The 12,429-nt window shown below is 45.7% G+C and overlaps 1 protein-coding gene across 1 annotated transcript in view; it reads right to left on the bottom strand.

The window, feature by feature from the left end:
• The window catches only part of LOC139557722 (nuclear receptor subfamily 1 group D member 1-like), a 29,039-nt gene that overhangs the window by 3,309 nt on the left and 13,301 nt on the right, over nucleotides 1–12,429 (bottom strand). The window contains exons 2-4 of the mRNA XM_071372851.1: nucleotides 4,920–5,231; nucleotides 4,626–4,714; nucleotides 4,354–4,498 (exon numbers count right to left, since the gene is read on the bottom strand). Coding sequence (XP_071228952.1) covers nucleotides 4,354–4,498; nucleotides 4,626–4,714; nucleotides 4,920–5,231 — 546 coding nt within the window. The remainder of the gene's footprint in view (nucleotides 1–4,353; nucleotides 4,499–4,625; nucleotides 4,715–4,919; nucleotides 5,232–12,429) is intronic.

Below are 12,429 nucleotides of genomic sequence, written 5' to 3'. Positions count from 1 at the left end.
ATGATAACACTTGGAGTAATGTGTTTAAATGGTCTGTACAGAAACCAAAATATTCACACATATCCTTAAATACTAAAATGTGTTAATTGTATCTTGCTGTATCTTCAATATGGATGAATCTGAGCAGATTGTGTTAGTCTTGTAGTGGACCCCACAACTCCATCTCCTCCTCCCTATTCCCCTCTCCTCTTCCCTACTCCCTCTCCTCCTTCCTATCCCCTCTCCTCCTCCCTATCCCCTCTCCTCCTCCCTATTCCCCTCTCCTCTTCCCTACTCCCTCTCCTCCTTCCTATCCCAACTCCTCCTCCCTATCCCCTCTCCTCCTCCCTACCCTCCTTCCTATCCCCTCTCCTCCTCCCTACCCTCCTTCCTATTCCCTCTCCTCCTTCCTATCCCCTCTCCTCCTCCCTATCCCCGCTCCTCCTCCCTATCCCCGCTCCTCCTTCATACCCCCTCTCCTCCCTATTCCCCTCCTCCCTATCCCCTCTTCAAAAATATCCATCTGCTGGAGATGCTATTGATAGACCCCCTCTCTCTCCATCTCTCTCTCCGTCTCTCCTCCCTTCCTTTCCTCCCTCCCTCTCTGCTCTGTAAGTAGGGCAGTGGGTCATCATGAACATGATGTCACTGCTACTGTGGCGGACAGAGAAAAAGAGAGAGGCTCTCCGCACGCAGGAAGGAGAGGTTGCAGAGAACGAGGGATGGAGGAAGGAGAGGTTGCAGAGAAGGAGGGAGGCAGGAAGGATAGGTTGCAGTGAAGGAGGGGGTAAGTGACAGTGAAGAGGAGGAATGAAGTAGGAAATTACAGAGAGAAAGTGGTGAGTGAGGAGAGTGAGACGCCACAAGGTGGAATGTGAGATAAGAAGTAGACTTCATACGGCAGTCCTGCCTCGTGAAAGTTCTTCAACCAAGCCAGCACAATGCATGAGGCAAAATTTAAATCAATATAAAGAATGATTAATAAGAGTGCAATCATGAACATATAAATGTATGTTGTAGAAACAAACTAACTTACAGTGTTTGAGGGCAAAACAAGATACTGCACTAAGCTATGACATTGGAGGAGTTATGTGTGTTGCTTTAGTTACAGATGTGAACTGTGAACATCTGTGGTAAAGATCCAATGCAGGCTTTTTTATCTCAATATCAAATCATTTCTGGGTACTGTGATTGTTTTCAATTAAAATGGTAAAAATAAGAAAAAAATTGCTTCTGGGGGTGCTTTGCTTCAGGAGGGACTGGTGCACTTCACAAAATAGATGGCATCATGAGGGAGGAAAATTATGTGGATATATTGAAGCAACATCTCAAGACAGTCAGGAAGTGAAAGCTTGGTCGCAAATGGGTCTTCCAAATGGACAATGACCCCTAGCATATGTCCAAAGTTGTGGCAAAATGGCTTAAGGACAACAAAGTCAAGGTATTGGAGTGGCCATCACAAAGCCCTGACCTCAATCCTATACAACATTTGTGGGCAGAACTGAAAAAGCATGTGCGAGAAAGGAGGCCTACAAACCTGACTCAGTTACACCAGCTCTGTCAGGAGGAATGGGGCAAAATTCACCCAACTTATTGTGGGAAGCTTGTGGAAGGCTACCCAACACGTTTGAGCCAAGTTAAACAATTTAAAGGCAATGCTACCAAATACTAATTGAGTGTATGTAAATTTCTGACCCACTGGGAATGTGATGAAAGAAATAAATCATTCTCTCTACTATTATTCTGACATTTCACATTCTTAAAGTAAAGTAGTGATCCTAACTGACCTAAGACAGGGAATTTTTACCAGGATTAAATGTCGGGAATTGTGAAAAACTGAGTTTAAATGTATTTGGCTAAGTTGTATGTAAACCTCCGACTTCAACTGTATATAATAAACACAGGATATTCATGTTTTTTACTGCACTGGGCCTTTAACATATCTGGCATCATTACATGATTGGATGGGTCTCTGCACTGTCCCTAAAGATCATTGACCTAGATCGAGCTAAAGGGCTATACACAGTGGCATGAGGTTAGAGGAGATCTGCTATGTTAGTTTATATGGATTTACTATTATATGGCAAGAAATTAGTCTGTAGCGTCTAGTCATTACAGTATGGACTGTATCTTTAAGAAGATTAACTGGTTTCAGGGAGGGAAAGTATGCCACTACTGTGCCAACTGACTGAAATATTTGCCTTGCCTATACGGTATCACAAGACACAGAATCACACATCATCAGGCTCCTGAGAATTTAGGGCGTATTCTTTCATGTGGACTGTAGGCAGTTGACTGAGGTTTTCCTGTTTTCGCAACGGTTGCAGCAGAAGGAAAGAGGTTTCTAGGTTGCGGTTCTTGACAATTGCGAGAACATATTTTTTAATAGGGTCAATATGAGTGTTTGTTCCCTTAAAAAAACTCTACACTACCCTCGTTTCTTGTACTCAACCTTTGAGCAACCAAACTGTCGACCGCATGCATAAATCACGCTTGGTTCTCTCATAGATTAAGCAATAGAGAAAACTAGAGATAACTACAACAATACTGACAGGAAGAAGAGTAGGAGACAGGCAAACTATTCGAAAGAGGTCACGAGGAACCACTATTTTTGCTTAGCTTTTTTAGATAAACCGAAACTTATTCTCGTAATCTGCTATGATGGGGCAATTTATCAATATTTAGCTTATTAAGACTAAAAGCGTATGATACGATTGATTAATTGCGTGTCAAGGACAGGCTGTTTTGTTCCTGCATCTCAAGCTTAATTGTTTGCTGTATCCCTAATTAATTCCACAAGATGTTATAAGGGCAAACAGTACACAAGGTAATCAAGTTGCCCCTGTTCCAATTTCCCAAAATAATTCCTGTTTGCTGCAGTTTTCTGGAAGACAGATAGCTTTTGGGACTTCAAGGCTCCTGTTCTCATAAATCACTGTCGGAGAGGAGAGTGGGATGGGGGTGAGGAGAGTGGGATGGAGGAAGAGCACAGGATGAAAGTGGGATGGAGGAGAGGAGAGTGTGATGTAGGCAGAGGAGTGTGATGGAGGAGAGGAGAATGGGATGGAGGAGAGGAGAGTGTGATGGAGGCAGAGGAGAGTGTGATGTAGGCAGAGGAGAGTGATGGAGGAGAGGAGAATGGGATGGAGGAGAGGAGAGTGTAATGGAGGAGAGGAGAATGTGATGGAGGAGAGGAGAATGGGATGGAGGAGAGGAGAGTGTGATGGAGGCAAAGGAGAGTGTGATGTAGGCAGAGGAGCGTGATGGAGGAGAGGAGAGTGTGATGGAGGCAGAGGAGAGTGTAATGAAGGAGAGGAGAGTGTGATGGAGGCAGAGGAGTGTAATGGAGGACAGGAGAGTGTGATGGAGGCAGAGGAGAGTGTAATGGAGGAGAGGAGAATGTAATGGAGGGAGGGGAGAGTGGGATGGGGAGAGGAGAGTGGGATGGAGGAGAGTGGAATGGAGGAGAGGAGAGTGTGATGGAGGCAGAGGAGAGTGTAATGGAGGAGAGGAGAGTGGGATGGAGGAGGGGAGAGTGGGATGGAGGAGGGGAGAGTGGGATGGAGGGAGAGGAGAGTGGGATAGAGGGAGAGGAGAGTGGGATGGAGGGAGAGGAGAGTGGGATGGAGGGAGAGGAGAGTGGGATGGAGGAAGAGCACAGGAGGAGAGGTCATGGAACATGGAGGAGAGGAACACGGAGAGGGGCAGGGACAAGAGAGGAGAGAGGAGGAATCTGAACAAGAAAAAGGCAGACTGACTTGGAAACGTTTGAATGTGCAAGAGGCTGTGTGGATATAGGGTATTTTCCTATGTCTGCCCTTCAACAGTAGGCCAGTGCAATGTCTCAGGTGAAAGATGTATTTTTTTATTTTACCTTTATTTAACTAGGCAAGTCAGTTAAGAACAAATTCACCCCTCAGAGCCTGGTTCCTCTCTAGGTTTCTTCCTAGGTTTTGGCCTTTCTAGGGAGTTTTTCCTAGCCACCGTGCTTCTACACCTGCATTGCTTGCTGTTTGGGGTTTTAGGCTGGGTTTCTGTACAGCACTTTGAGATATCAGCTGATGTAAGAAGGGCTATATAAATACATTTGATTTGATTTATTTATTTACTATGACGGCCTAGGAACAGTCGGTTAACTGCCTTGTTCAGGGGCAGAACGACAGACTTTTACCTTGTCAGCTCTGGGATTCGATCTAGCAACCTTTCGGTTACTGGCCCAACGCTCTAATCACTAGACTACCTGCCGATAAAAAGATAAGGTCGGTGCAGTGCTGATGGAGCTAGTAACTGATAAACTCTCATAGGATGGCCTCAAAAGACTCTCTGCCCCATTTTGAGCCTGCACTATCATTAAGATTTCACTATAACTCTTACAATCTCTGGACATGCCAACGAAGAGGCATTTCTTGAAGCGACAGTGTTGGCAACGGTTGCGGTTCATTCTCATGATGAGGCAGTTCTCATTTTTCACACACATCTTGTAGTTGATGTTCTGCTGGATGCTGCGACGGAAGAAACCCTAGACAGGAAATACAAGCAGATGTACAGTTAGTTTGCATCCTGGTTGGTTTTAATGATAATATAGACTGTGTAATGTAATCATATCATATCATATACAGTTTGTGTTTATTTGTAATGGTCTTTACCTTGCAACCCTCACAAGCGTGCACTCCGTAGTGGAACCCAGATGCAATGTCTCCACACACTTTGCACAGGAGCACCATCCCACCAGCCTCTGTAGACATAGCAAGAGAGAGGCACAGATAATCAGAAATGTGATCAGATCAGTGAGCCTACGAGGGTGAATACCAACCAATTGTACAAGCAACAAAAGGTGTGTACAGTCAACTAAAAGATTCAGGGGACATGGGTAATGGATAAGGTGGATATTCAGGTTCAGGAAGTAAAGAGGAAAAATAACACATTGCTAAACAACTCACTGGTGAAAGTTCCTGTGAATCCACATGGTCTTGTCCCAGCGATGGGGTGTTGGTAGGTGTGCTGGTGGGTGGATGTTGATGTAGCCACATTGTAGACTTCTGGGAACTGGAACACCAGTTTGGAAGATGGAGGGGTACATCTTCCTCCTCTCTGGCCCTTCAGGGACCCCAGGGGCCCGAGCTCTGTGAAGGTGATCTCCTCTGGGGAGGAGGGCTGGGAGTGGGAGGAGGGGGGGGACTCGGTCTGGTACCCACTGGACGGGCTGCCGGGGCTGGCACTGCCAGAGGAGCCCGCATACAGAATAACACCACCTGTTCGCAAAACAGAGATAGAGCAGGGAGTTAGTCAGGTAGCCGACACAAAAGAGCTGAGAAGTTTGCTCTGAAAAGGAGTTTAAAGTATCAAAGTTCATGCTGTAGTTTAGGATGCCATATTCAACAAGCAAAAACCTTCATTTGAAAGGGCTGTACTGAATTAATTTTGGTGTTGAAAAATATGCAATTTATATAAGCGCATAACATGTTTTGGAACAGCAAGTTTTACTGTGATGTCATGTTGCACATCCCTCTGACCCTGCAAAGGAGGTCAGCTCTGAGAATGTGCTGCAAGCGTCCTGCCTCATCATATGATATGAATTGAATAGGTATAATTGTGCATTCAAGCGCATGCAGGGAGAGTGGAGCAAGGTAAAACATGTGGGAAACACAGTGCATGGCTTCTGTGTCAACCAAATTCTAAATATGCACATTTTCCCAACAGTGGTGTGTTTCCAACAAACTGACTCCTTTTCGCTTATGTTTTCATGTTGGCCTAGCGAATAAAAGTCGAATATTCAATGTGTTTCAGTCACATTTTCTAATTTTCAAACAAATTTGCGTTAAATATAAAACGTGACTACTTTGGTCTTGGCACGTGCGTGCTGTAGCCAATAGCTCACAGATACAGTGAAGGGTAGGCTGTGTGGGTTGGCTAGTCTACTTGATGAGATTATTATAAAAGCGAAAACGTTTGTATTTTAACGACACAAAAACATCCCACCATGTCGAACGAACATAATATCTGTCTGCATTTATACAATTACACAGAAACTTCCTGTTTTCATCACAGCTGTCATTATTTCGTTTTATAAAATATGACGTTAGGCTACTCGCATAAAAACTGTGTATGGAAACGTGGTTATTGAAACATATTTTTTGCGTCAGGCAAACCACAGTATTTATTTTCGGTCGTTATAAATAGGCTAACAGTAAGGAAATTAACGTAGCGTTTTATCTCTGTTTTTCATACGTTTTTAGGCCCCTACGCCTTTCGCTGCCTTCGCATCCTCTCTCCTCGCATCTCTGTTGTTCATGAGCTGTCCACGCGCTGAGACACCACTGCGCGCGCTCACATGTTTGCGCGAGGTATACTGCCTATACTATAGCCCGCTCTGTTGGCACTGTGCCCAAGCCAGCTAGCAGCAAGACACCTGACCGAAGACTTACATGGACCCCTGACACCGTTAATGCGCTGACCAAATCCACAGTCTCGTGTAGATAGTTAAAACAATCACCACCCGGTTCTGTGTGGCTCAGTTGGATCCACTGGGGACCAGTACGGGGGAAAATTATGAAAATAAATGCACACACTACTGTAAGTCGCTATTGACAAGACCGTCTGCTAAAATGTAAAAATGGGTCCATGATTTTAGAAATATAGGTATGGTGGGGGAGCGCCCCGGGAATAGAGAGGTACTTACTTACCGACTTTATTGTCCCCATGGTGAAATTTTGTTGCAGTGTCATGTACACGTTTAAAGTGGCGTTTAAATACAAAACAAAATTGACAATACAACTTTCATAACAGCTACATACCAATAAAACATTAAAAAAAGACTAGCCTGCTGGCCTTACTGAGTAGATAGGAACATTAGCCTGAGCTATTTTGGAGGGATATCACACCTGGCACAAATGATTGTCTAGTTCTGTTTTTCCTGCTGAGGGGTGCCCTATACCTGCGCCCAGAGGGGAGTAGTTCAAAGTCCGGGTACAGGGGGTGGCTTGGGTTTAAAACTATTTTGTGAGCCTTGTGGAGGGCCCTGACCTTAAAGATCTCATCCAGACCTGTCTGTTTGACTTCAAGTACCTTGCTGTGGTGATAATCCTCAGCTTATTTCTCTGGTTGACAGTGGCATTGCCAAACCAACAAACAATACAAAAAGTTAAAATACTCTCAATTATAACAGAGTCAGTATAGTACAGTCTACATTAAAACCTGTTTGGGATAGGGGGCAGCATTTTCACTTTTGGATGAATAGCGTGCCCAGAGTGAACTGCCTCCTATGCTAATATATGCATATTATTATTAGTATTGGATAGAAAACACTCTGATGTTTCTAAAACTGTTTGAATGATGTCTGTGAGTATAACAGAACTCATATGGCAGGCGAAAACCTGTGAAAAATCCAACCAGGAAGTGGGAAATCTGAGGTTTGTAGTTTTTCAAAGCTTGGCCTACCGAATACACAGTGTCTATGGGGTCAAGTTGCACTTCCTAAGGCTTCCACTAGATGTCAACCGTCTTTAGAAACGTGTTTCAGGGTTCTGCTATAAAGGAGGGGGGAATGGGAGCTGAATGAGTCATGGGTCTGGCAGAGTGTCTCAGGCTCATGACGCGCGGTCCCGACAGAGTTAGCTCTCGTTCCAGTGCTTTTCTACAGACAATGGAATTCTCCGGTTGGAACATTATTGAAGTTTTACGTTAAAAACATCCTAAAGATTGATTCCATACATCGTTTGACATGTTTCTATGACCTGTAACGGAAGTCTTTGTCTGGACATAGTGCTCGCGCCTCATGAAGATAGATTACTGGGCTGAACACGCTAACAACAAGTGGCTGTTTGGACATAAATTATGGACTTTATGGAACTTTATGGAACAAATCAGTCATTTATTGAAATCTGACACAGCGGTTGCATTAAGGAGAAGTCTATCTTTAATTCTGTGAATAACATTTGTATCTTTTATCAATGTTTATTATGAGTATTTCTGTGAAATGATGTAGCTATCTGCAAAATCACCGGATGTTTTGGAATCAAAACGTAACGAGCCAATGTAAACTGAGATTTTTGGATATAAATATGCACATTATCGAACAAAACATACATGTATTGTGTAACATGATGTCCTATGAGTGTCATCTGATGAAGATCATCAAAGATTAGTGATTCATTTTATCTATATTTCTGCTTTTTGTGACTCCTATCTTCGGCTGGAAAAATGGCTGTGTGTTTTTTTGACTTGGCTCTGACCTAACATAATCATATGTTGTGCTTTCACTGTAAAGCCTTTTTGAAATCGGACACGATGGGTAGATTAACAAGAAGATTATCTTTCATTTGCTGTATTGGACTTGTTAATGTGTGAAAGTTACATATTTCAAAAAAATATTTTTGAATTTCGGGCGCTGCCTTTTCAGTGGCATGTTGTCGAGGGGTTCCGGAGTCCCCGGCGACGACCCACGGTCCGGTTTCTCCGGCGACGACCCACTGTCTGGTTCCTCCGGCGACGACCCACGGTCCGTTTCCTCTGGCGACGACCCACGGTCCGGGGCCTCCGGCAACGATCCCCGCACCAGAGCCGCCATTGAAGATGACGTATCCGCGAGCAGAATGGGTACTTCGCCCCGCACCGGAGCAGCCCCCGATGGTAGATGCCCACCCGGACCCTCCCCTATTGAGTCAGGTTTTGCGGTCAGAGTCCGCACCTTTTGGGGGGGGGGGGGGGGGGGGGGTACTGTCACGCCCTGACCATAGAAAGCTGTTTATTCTCTCTATGTTGGTTAGTTCGGGGTGTGACTAGGGTGGGTCATCTAGGTGATTTATATTTATATGTTGGCCTGGTATGGTTCCCAATCAGAGGCAGCTGTTTATGGTTGTCTCTGATTGGGGATCATATTTAGGCAGCCATTTCCCCTTTGTGTTTTGTGGGATCTTGACTGTGGATAGTTGCCTGTTAGCACTATTGTTTAGCTTCACGTTTCATTTGAGATTTATTGTTTTATTTTGTTTTGCTGTGAGTTTCACTTAGTAATAAAAAGATGTGGAACCCAGATCACGCTGCGCTTTGGTCCACTTATTATAACGATCGTGACAGGGAAACATGACCATCTGTCATTTTTCTTTCCTCTTGTTGTCTTCCCTGTTTTTCCCTTGATTGTTAACACAGCAGAGCTAGTGCTAGTCTTTTGACAGGGACCTCCTGGTCCTGCCCTGGCCTGCCACTTCCTGAGACTGGAAACAGACAGCCTGCTGCTGACCCAGCCAGGACTTGCCCCACCTTCACCCACACACAAATATTTTGGCATGTCCACCTGAACACTCACGTGAGCTACTTTTATGTTAGTTTGTGTGCGTGAGGGGCCCTCAACTGGTGCCATAAATGTGATAAATTAATTATCAGCTTTTACAGTCTCCCCAAGGCAAAGCTTGACTATACTGCTATATACTGCACTGCAATAATATGTCATCTACTTGACCAGTGGCTAAGTAGAGTATATGGCCTTTGTGTCAAGTCAACTAACTCAAATTCAGAGAACATGGCCCTCATGAGAGTATAGAAAACCATAGGGGGCCATAGGACTTTAGGAATGTAAATTGGCTTTGATGTTCAGCCAGAAGGATAGCACATAGCCTATAGCACGCACCAGAGGATACCCAATGTAACCCTTGGAATAGACAGAATAGGAGCCATACACTCACTAGCACAAGCTAGTTAAAATGCACGTTAGTGCAGACAGACACTACTGTTAATTGTGGAATCAGCAGCAGGTTGGGAAGTGAGGAGAGCAGTTTCCCATCGTGACCTTAACCAACCCGTTCTGCCACTAATCTATCTGCCTGAGTGGAGGTGTAGAGCCAGGCAGGCTGTTTGCAGGCTGTCAGGCAGGCTGAGGCTGTCAGGCGGGGAAACGTGAGCGCTGAGCACTTAACAGGCACAACAATCCTTGCCCCCCCCCCCCCCCCCCATTATAGCCTTCCCCTGGTTTGTTCTCTGTGCTACACTATGCTACAGCTGTAAGCCTGGCAAGGCTGCTAGTGTTTTCCTAGCTTGTTTTGCCTTTGCAATGACTTGTCATGAAGGATAGGGTTGAGGTAGAGAATAGGGTGGAGGTAGAGAGTAGGGTTGAGGTAGAGTGGAGGAAGAGGATAGGGTGGAGGTAGAGGGTAGGGTTGAGGTAGAGGGTAGGGTGGAGGTAGAGGATAGGGTTGAGGTAGAGGGTAGGGTTGAGGTAGAGGGAATGGTTGCGGGTAGGTTTGAGGTAGAGGGTAGGGTGGAGGTAGAGGTAGAGGGTAGAAAGTAGGATTGAGGTAGAGGTTAGGGTTGAGGGCAGAGGGTAGGGTGGAGGTAGAGGGTAGGGTGGAAGAAGAGGGTAGGGTTGAGGTAGAGGGTAGGGTGGAGGAAGAGGGTAGGTGGAGGAAGAGGGTAGGGTGGAGGTAGAGAGTAGAGAGTAGGGTGGAGAAAGAGGGTAGGGTGGAGGAAGAGGGTAGGGTGGAGGTAGAGAGTAGAGAGTAGGATTGAGGTAGAGGTTAGGGTTGAGGGTAGGGTGGAGGTAGAGGTTAGGGTGGAGGTAGAGGGTAGAAAGTAGGGTTGAGGTAGAGGTTAGGATTGAGGTAGAGGGTAGGGTGGAGGTAGAGGGTAGAAAGTAGGATTGAGGTAGAGGTTAGGGTTGAGGGCAGAGGGTAGGGTGGAGGTAGAGGTTAGGGTGGAGGTAGAGGGTAGAAAGTAGGGTTGAGGTAGAGGTTAGGGTTGAGGTAGAGGTTAGGGTGGAGGTAGAGGGTAGGATGGAGGTAGAGGATAGGGTGGATGTAGAGGGTAGGGTGGAGGTAGAGGATAGAGTTGAGGTAGAGGGTAGGGTGGAGAAAGAGGGTAGGGTGGAGGAAGACAGTAGAAAGTAGGGTGGAGGGAGAGGGTAGGGTGGAGGTAGAGGATAGGGTGGGAAAAAAGGGTAGGGTTGAGGTAGAGGATAGGGTGGAGGTAGAGAGTAGGGTGGAAAAAGAGGGTAGGGTGGAGGAAGAGGGTAGGCTGGAGGTAGAGAGTAGGGTGGAGGAAGAGGGTAGGGTTGAGGTAGAGAGTAGGGTGGAGGAAGAGGGTAGGGTTGAGGTAGAGGAGTTCACCCATTTGGCTCCAAACACTGTAATTTATAGCTAGATCATAAAAGTTCGTGAATTATTGATGTATAGTATGTGGCTGAAGCCAGGATCCAAAATGACAGCTGCCAAAGCATCCTAAGTAAATACATTACAGTAAACAATGAGGAGCATGTTACTATGTCTCTAAAAGACTGCATTAATCCAGCTAGGAGAAGAGTAGGCCACTGTCTCAGTAACAATGTGCAATGGTATTTGGATGTGCGCTCCGTGGCTGACATAGATGCTGCAGCGGGCCTATAACCACACACACACAACACGTGCACACACGCATACTGATGCCACAAAAACACTCACACACTTTAACACTCACCACATACACTGCTGCTACTGTCTATTATCTATCCTGTTGCCTAGTCACCTCTACGTACATATGTATATGTACATAGTTATTACCTCAATAGTTACCTCAATTACCTCGTACCCCAGCACATCGACTCTGTACTGGTACTCCCTGTATACAGCCATGTTATTATCTCGTACCCCTGCACATGGACTCGGTACTGGTACTCCCTGTATACAGCCATGTTATTATCTCGTACCCCTGCACATCGACTCGGTACTGGTACTCCCTGTATACAGCCATGTTATTATCTCGTACCCCAGCACATCGACTCGGTACTGGTACTCCCTGTATACAGCCATGTTATTATCTCGTACCCCTGCACATCGACTCGGTACTGGTACTCCCTGTATACAGCCATGCTATTATCTCGTACCCCAGCACATCGACTCAGTACTGGTACTCCCTGTATACAGCCATGCTATTATCTCGTACCCCAGCACATCGACTCGGTACTGGTACTCCCTGTATACAGCCATGTTATTATCTCGTACCCCTGCACATCGACTCGGTACTGGTACTCCCTGTATACAGCCATGTTATTATCTCGTACCCCTGCACATCGACTCGGTACTGGTACTTCCTGTATACAGCCATGTTATTATCTCGTACCCCAGCACATCGACTCGGTACTGGTACTTCCTGTATACAGCCATGTTATTATCTCGTACCCCAGCACATCGACTCGGTACTGGTACTCCCTGTATACAGCCATGCTATTATCTCGTACCCCTGCACATCGACTCGGTACTGGTACTTCCTGTATACAGCCATGTTATTATCTCGTACCCCTGCACATCGACTCGGTACTGGTACTTCCTGTATACAGCCATGTTATTATCTCGTACCCCAGCACATCGACTCGGTACTGTTACTTCCTGTATACAGCCATGTTATTATCTCGTACCCCAGCACATCGACTCGGTACTGGTACTTCCTGTATACAGCCATGTTGTTATCTCGTACCCCAGCACATCG

This window comes from Salvelinus alpinus, chromosome 28, assembly GCF_045679555.1.
Source record: "Salvelinus alpinus chromosome 28, SLU_Salpinus.1, whole genome shotgun sequence".
Classification (NCBI taxonomy): Eukaryota; Metazoa; Chordata; class Actinopteri; order Salmoniformes; family Salmonidae; genus Salvelinus; species Salvelinus alpinus.
This window is presented reverse-complemented; position numbering and strand designations above follow the sequence as displayed.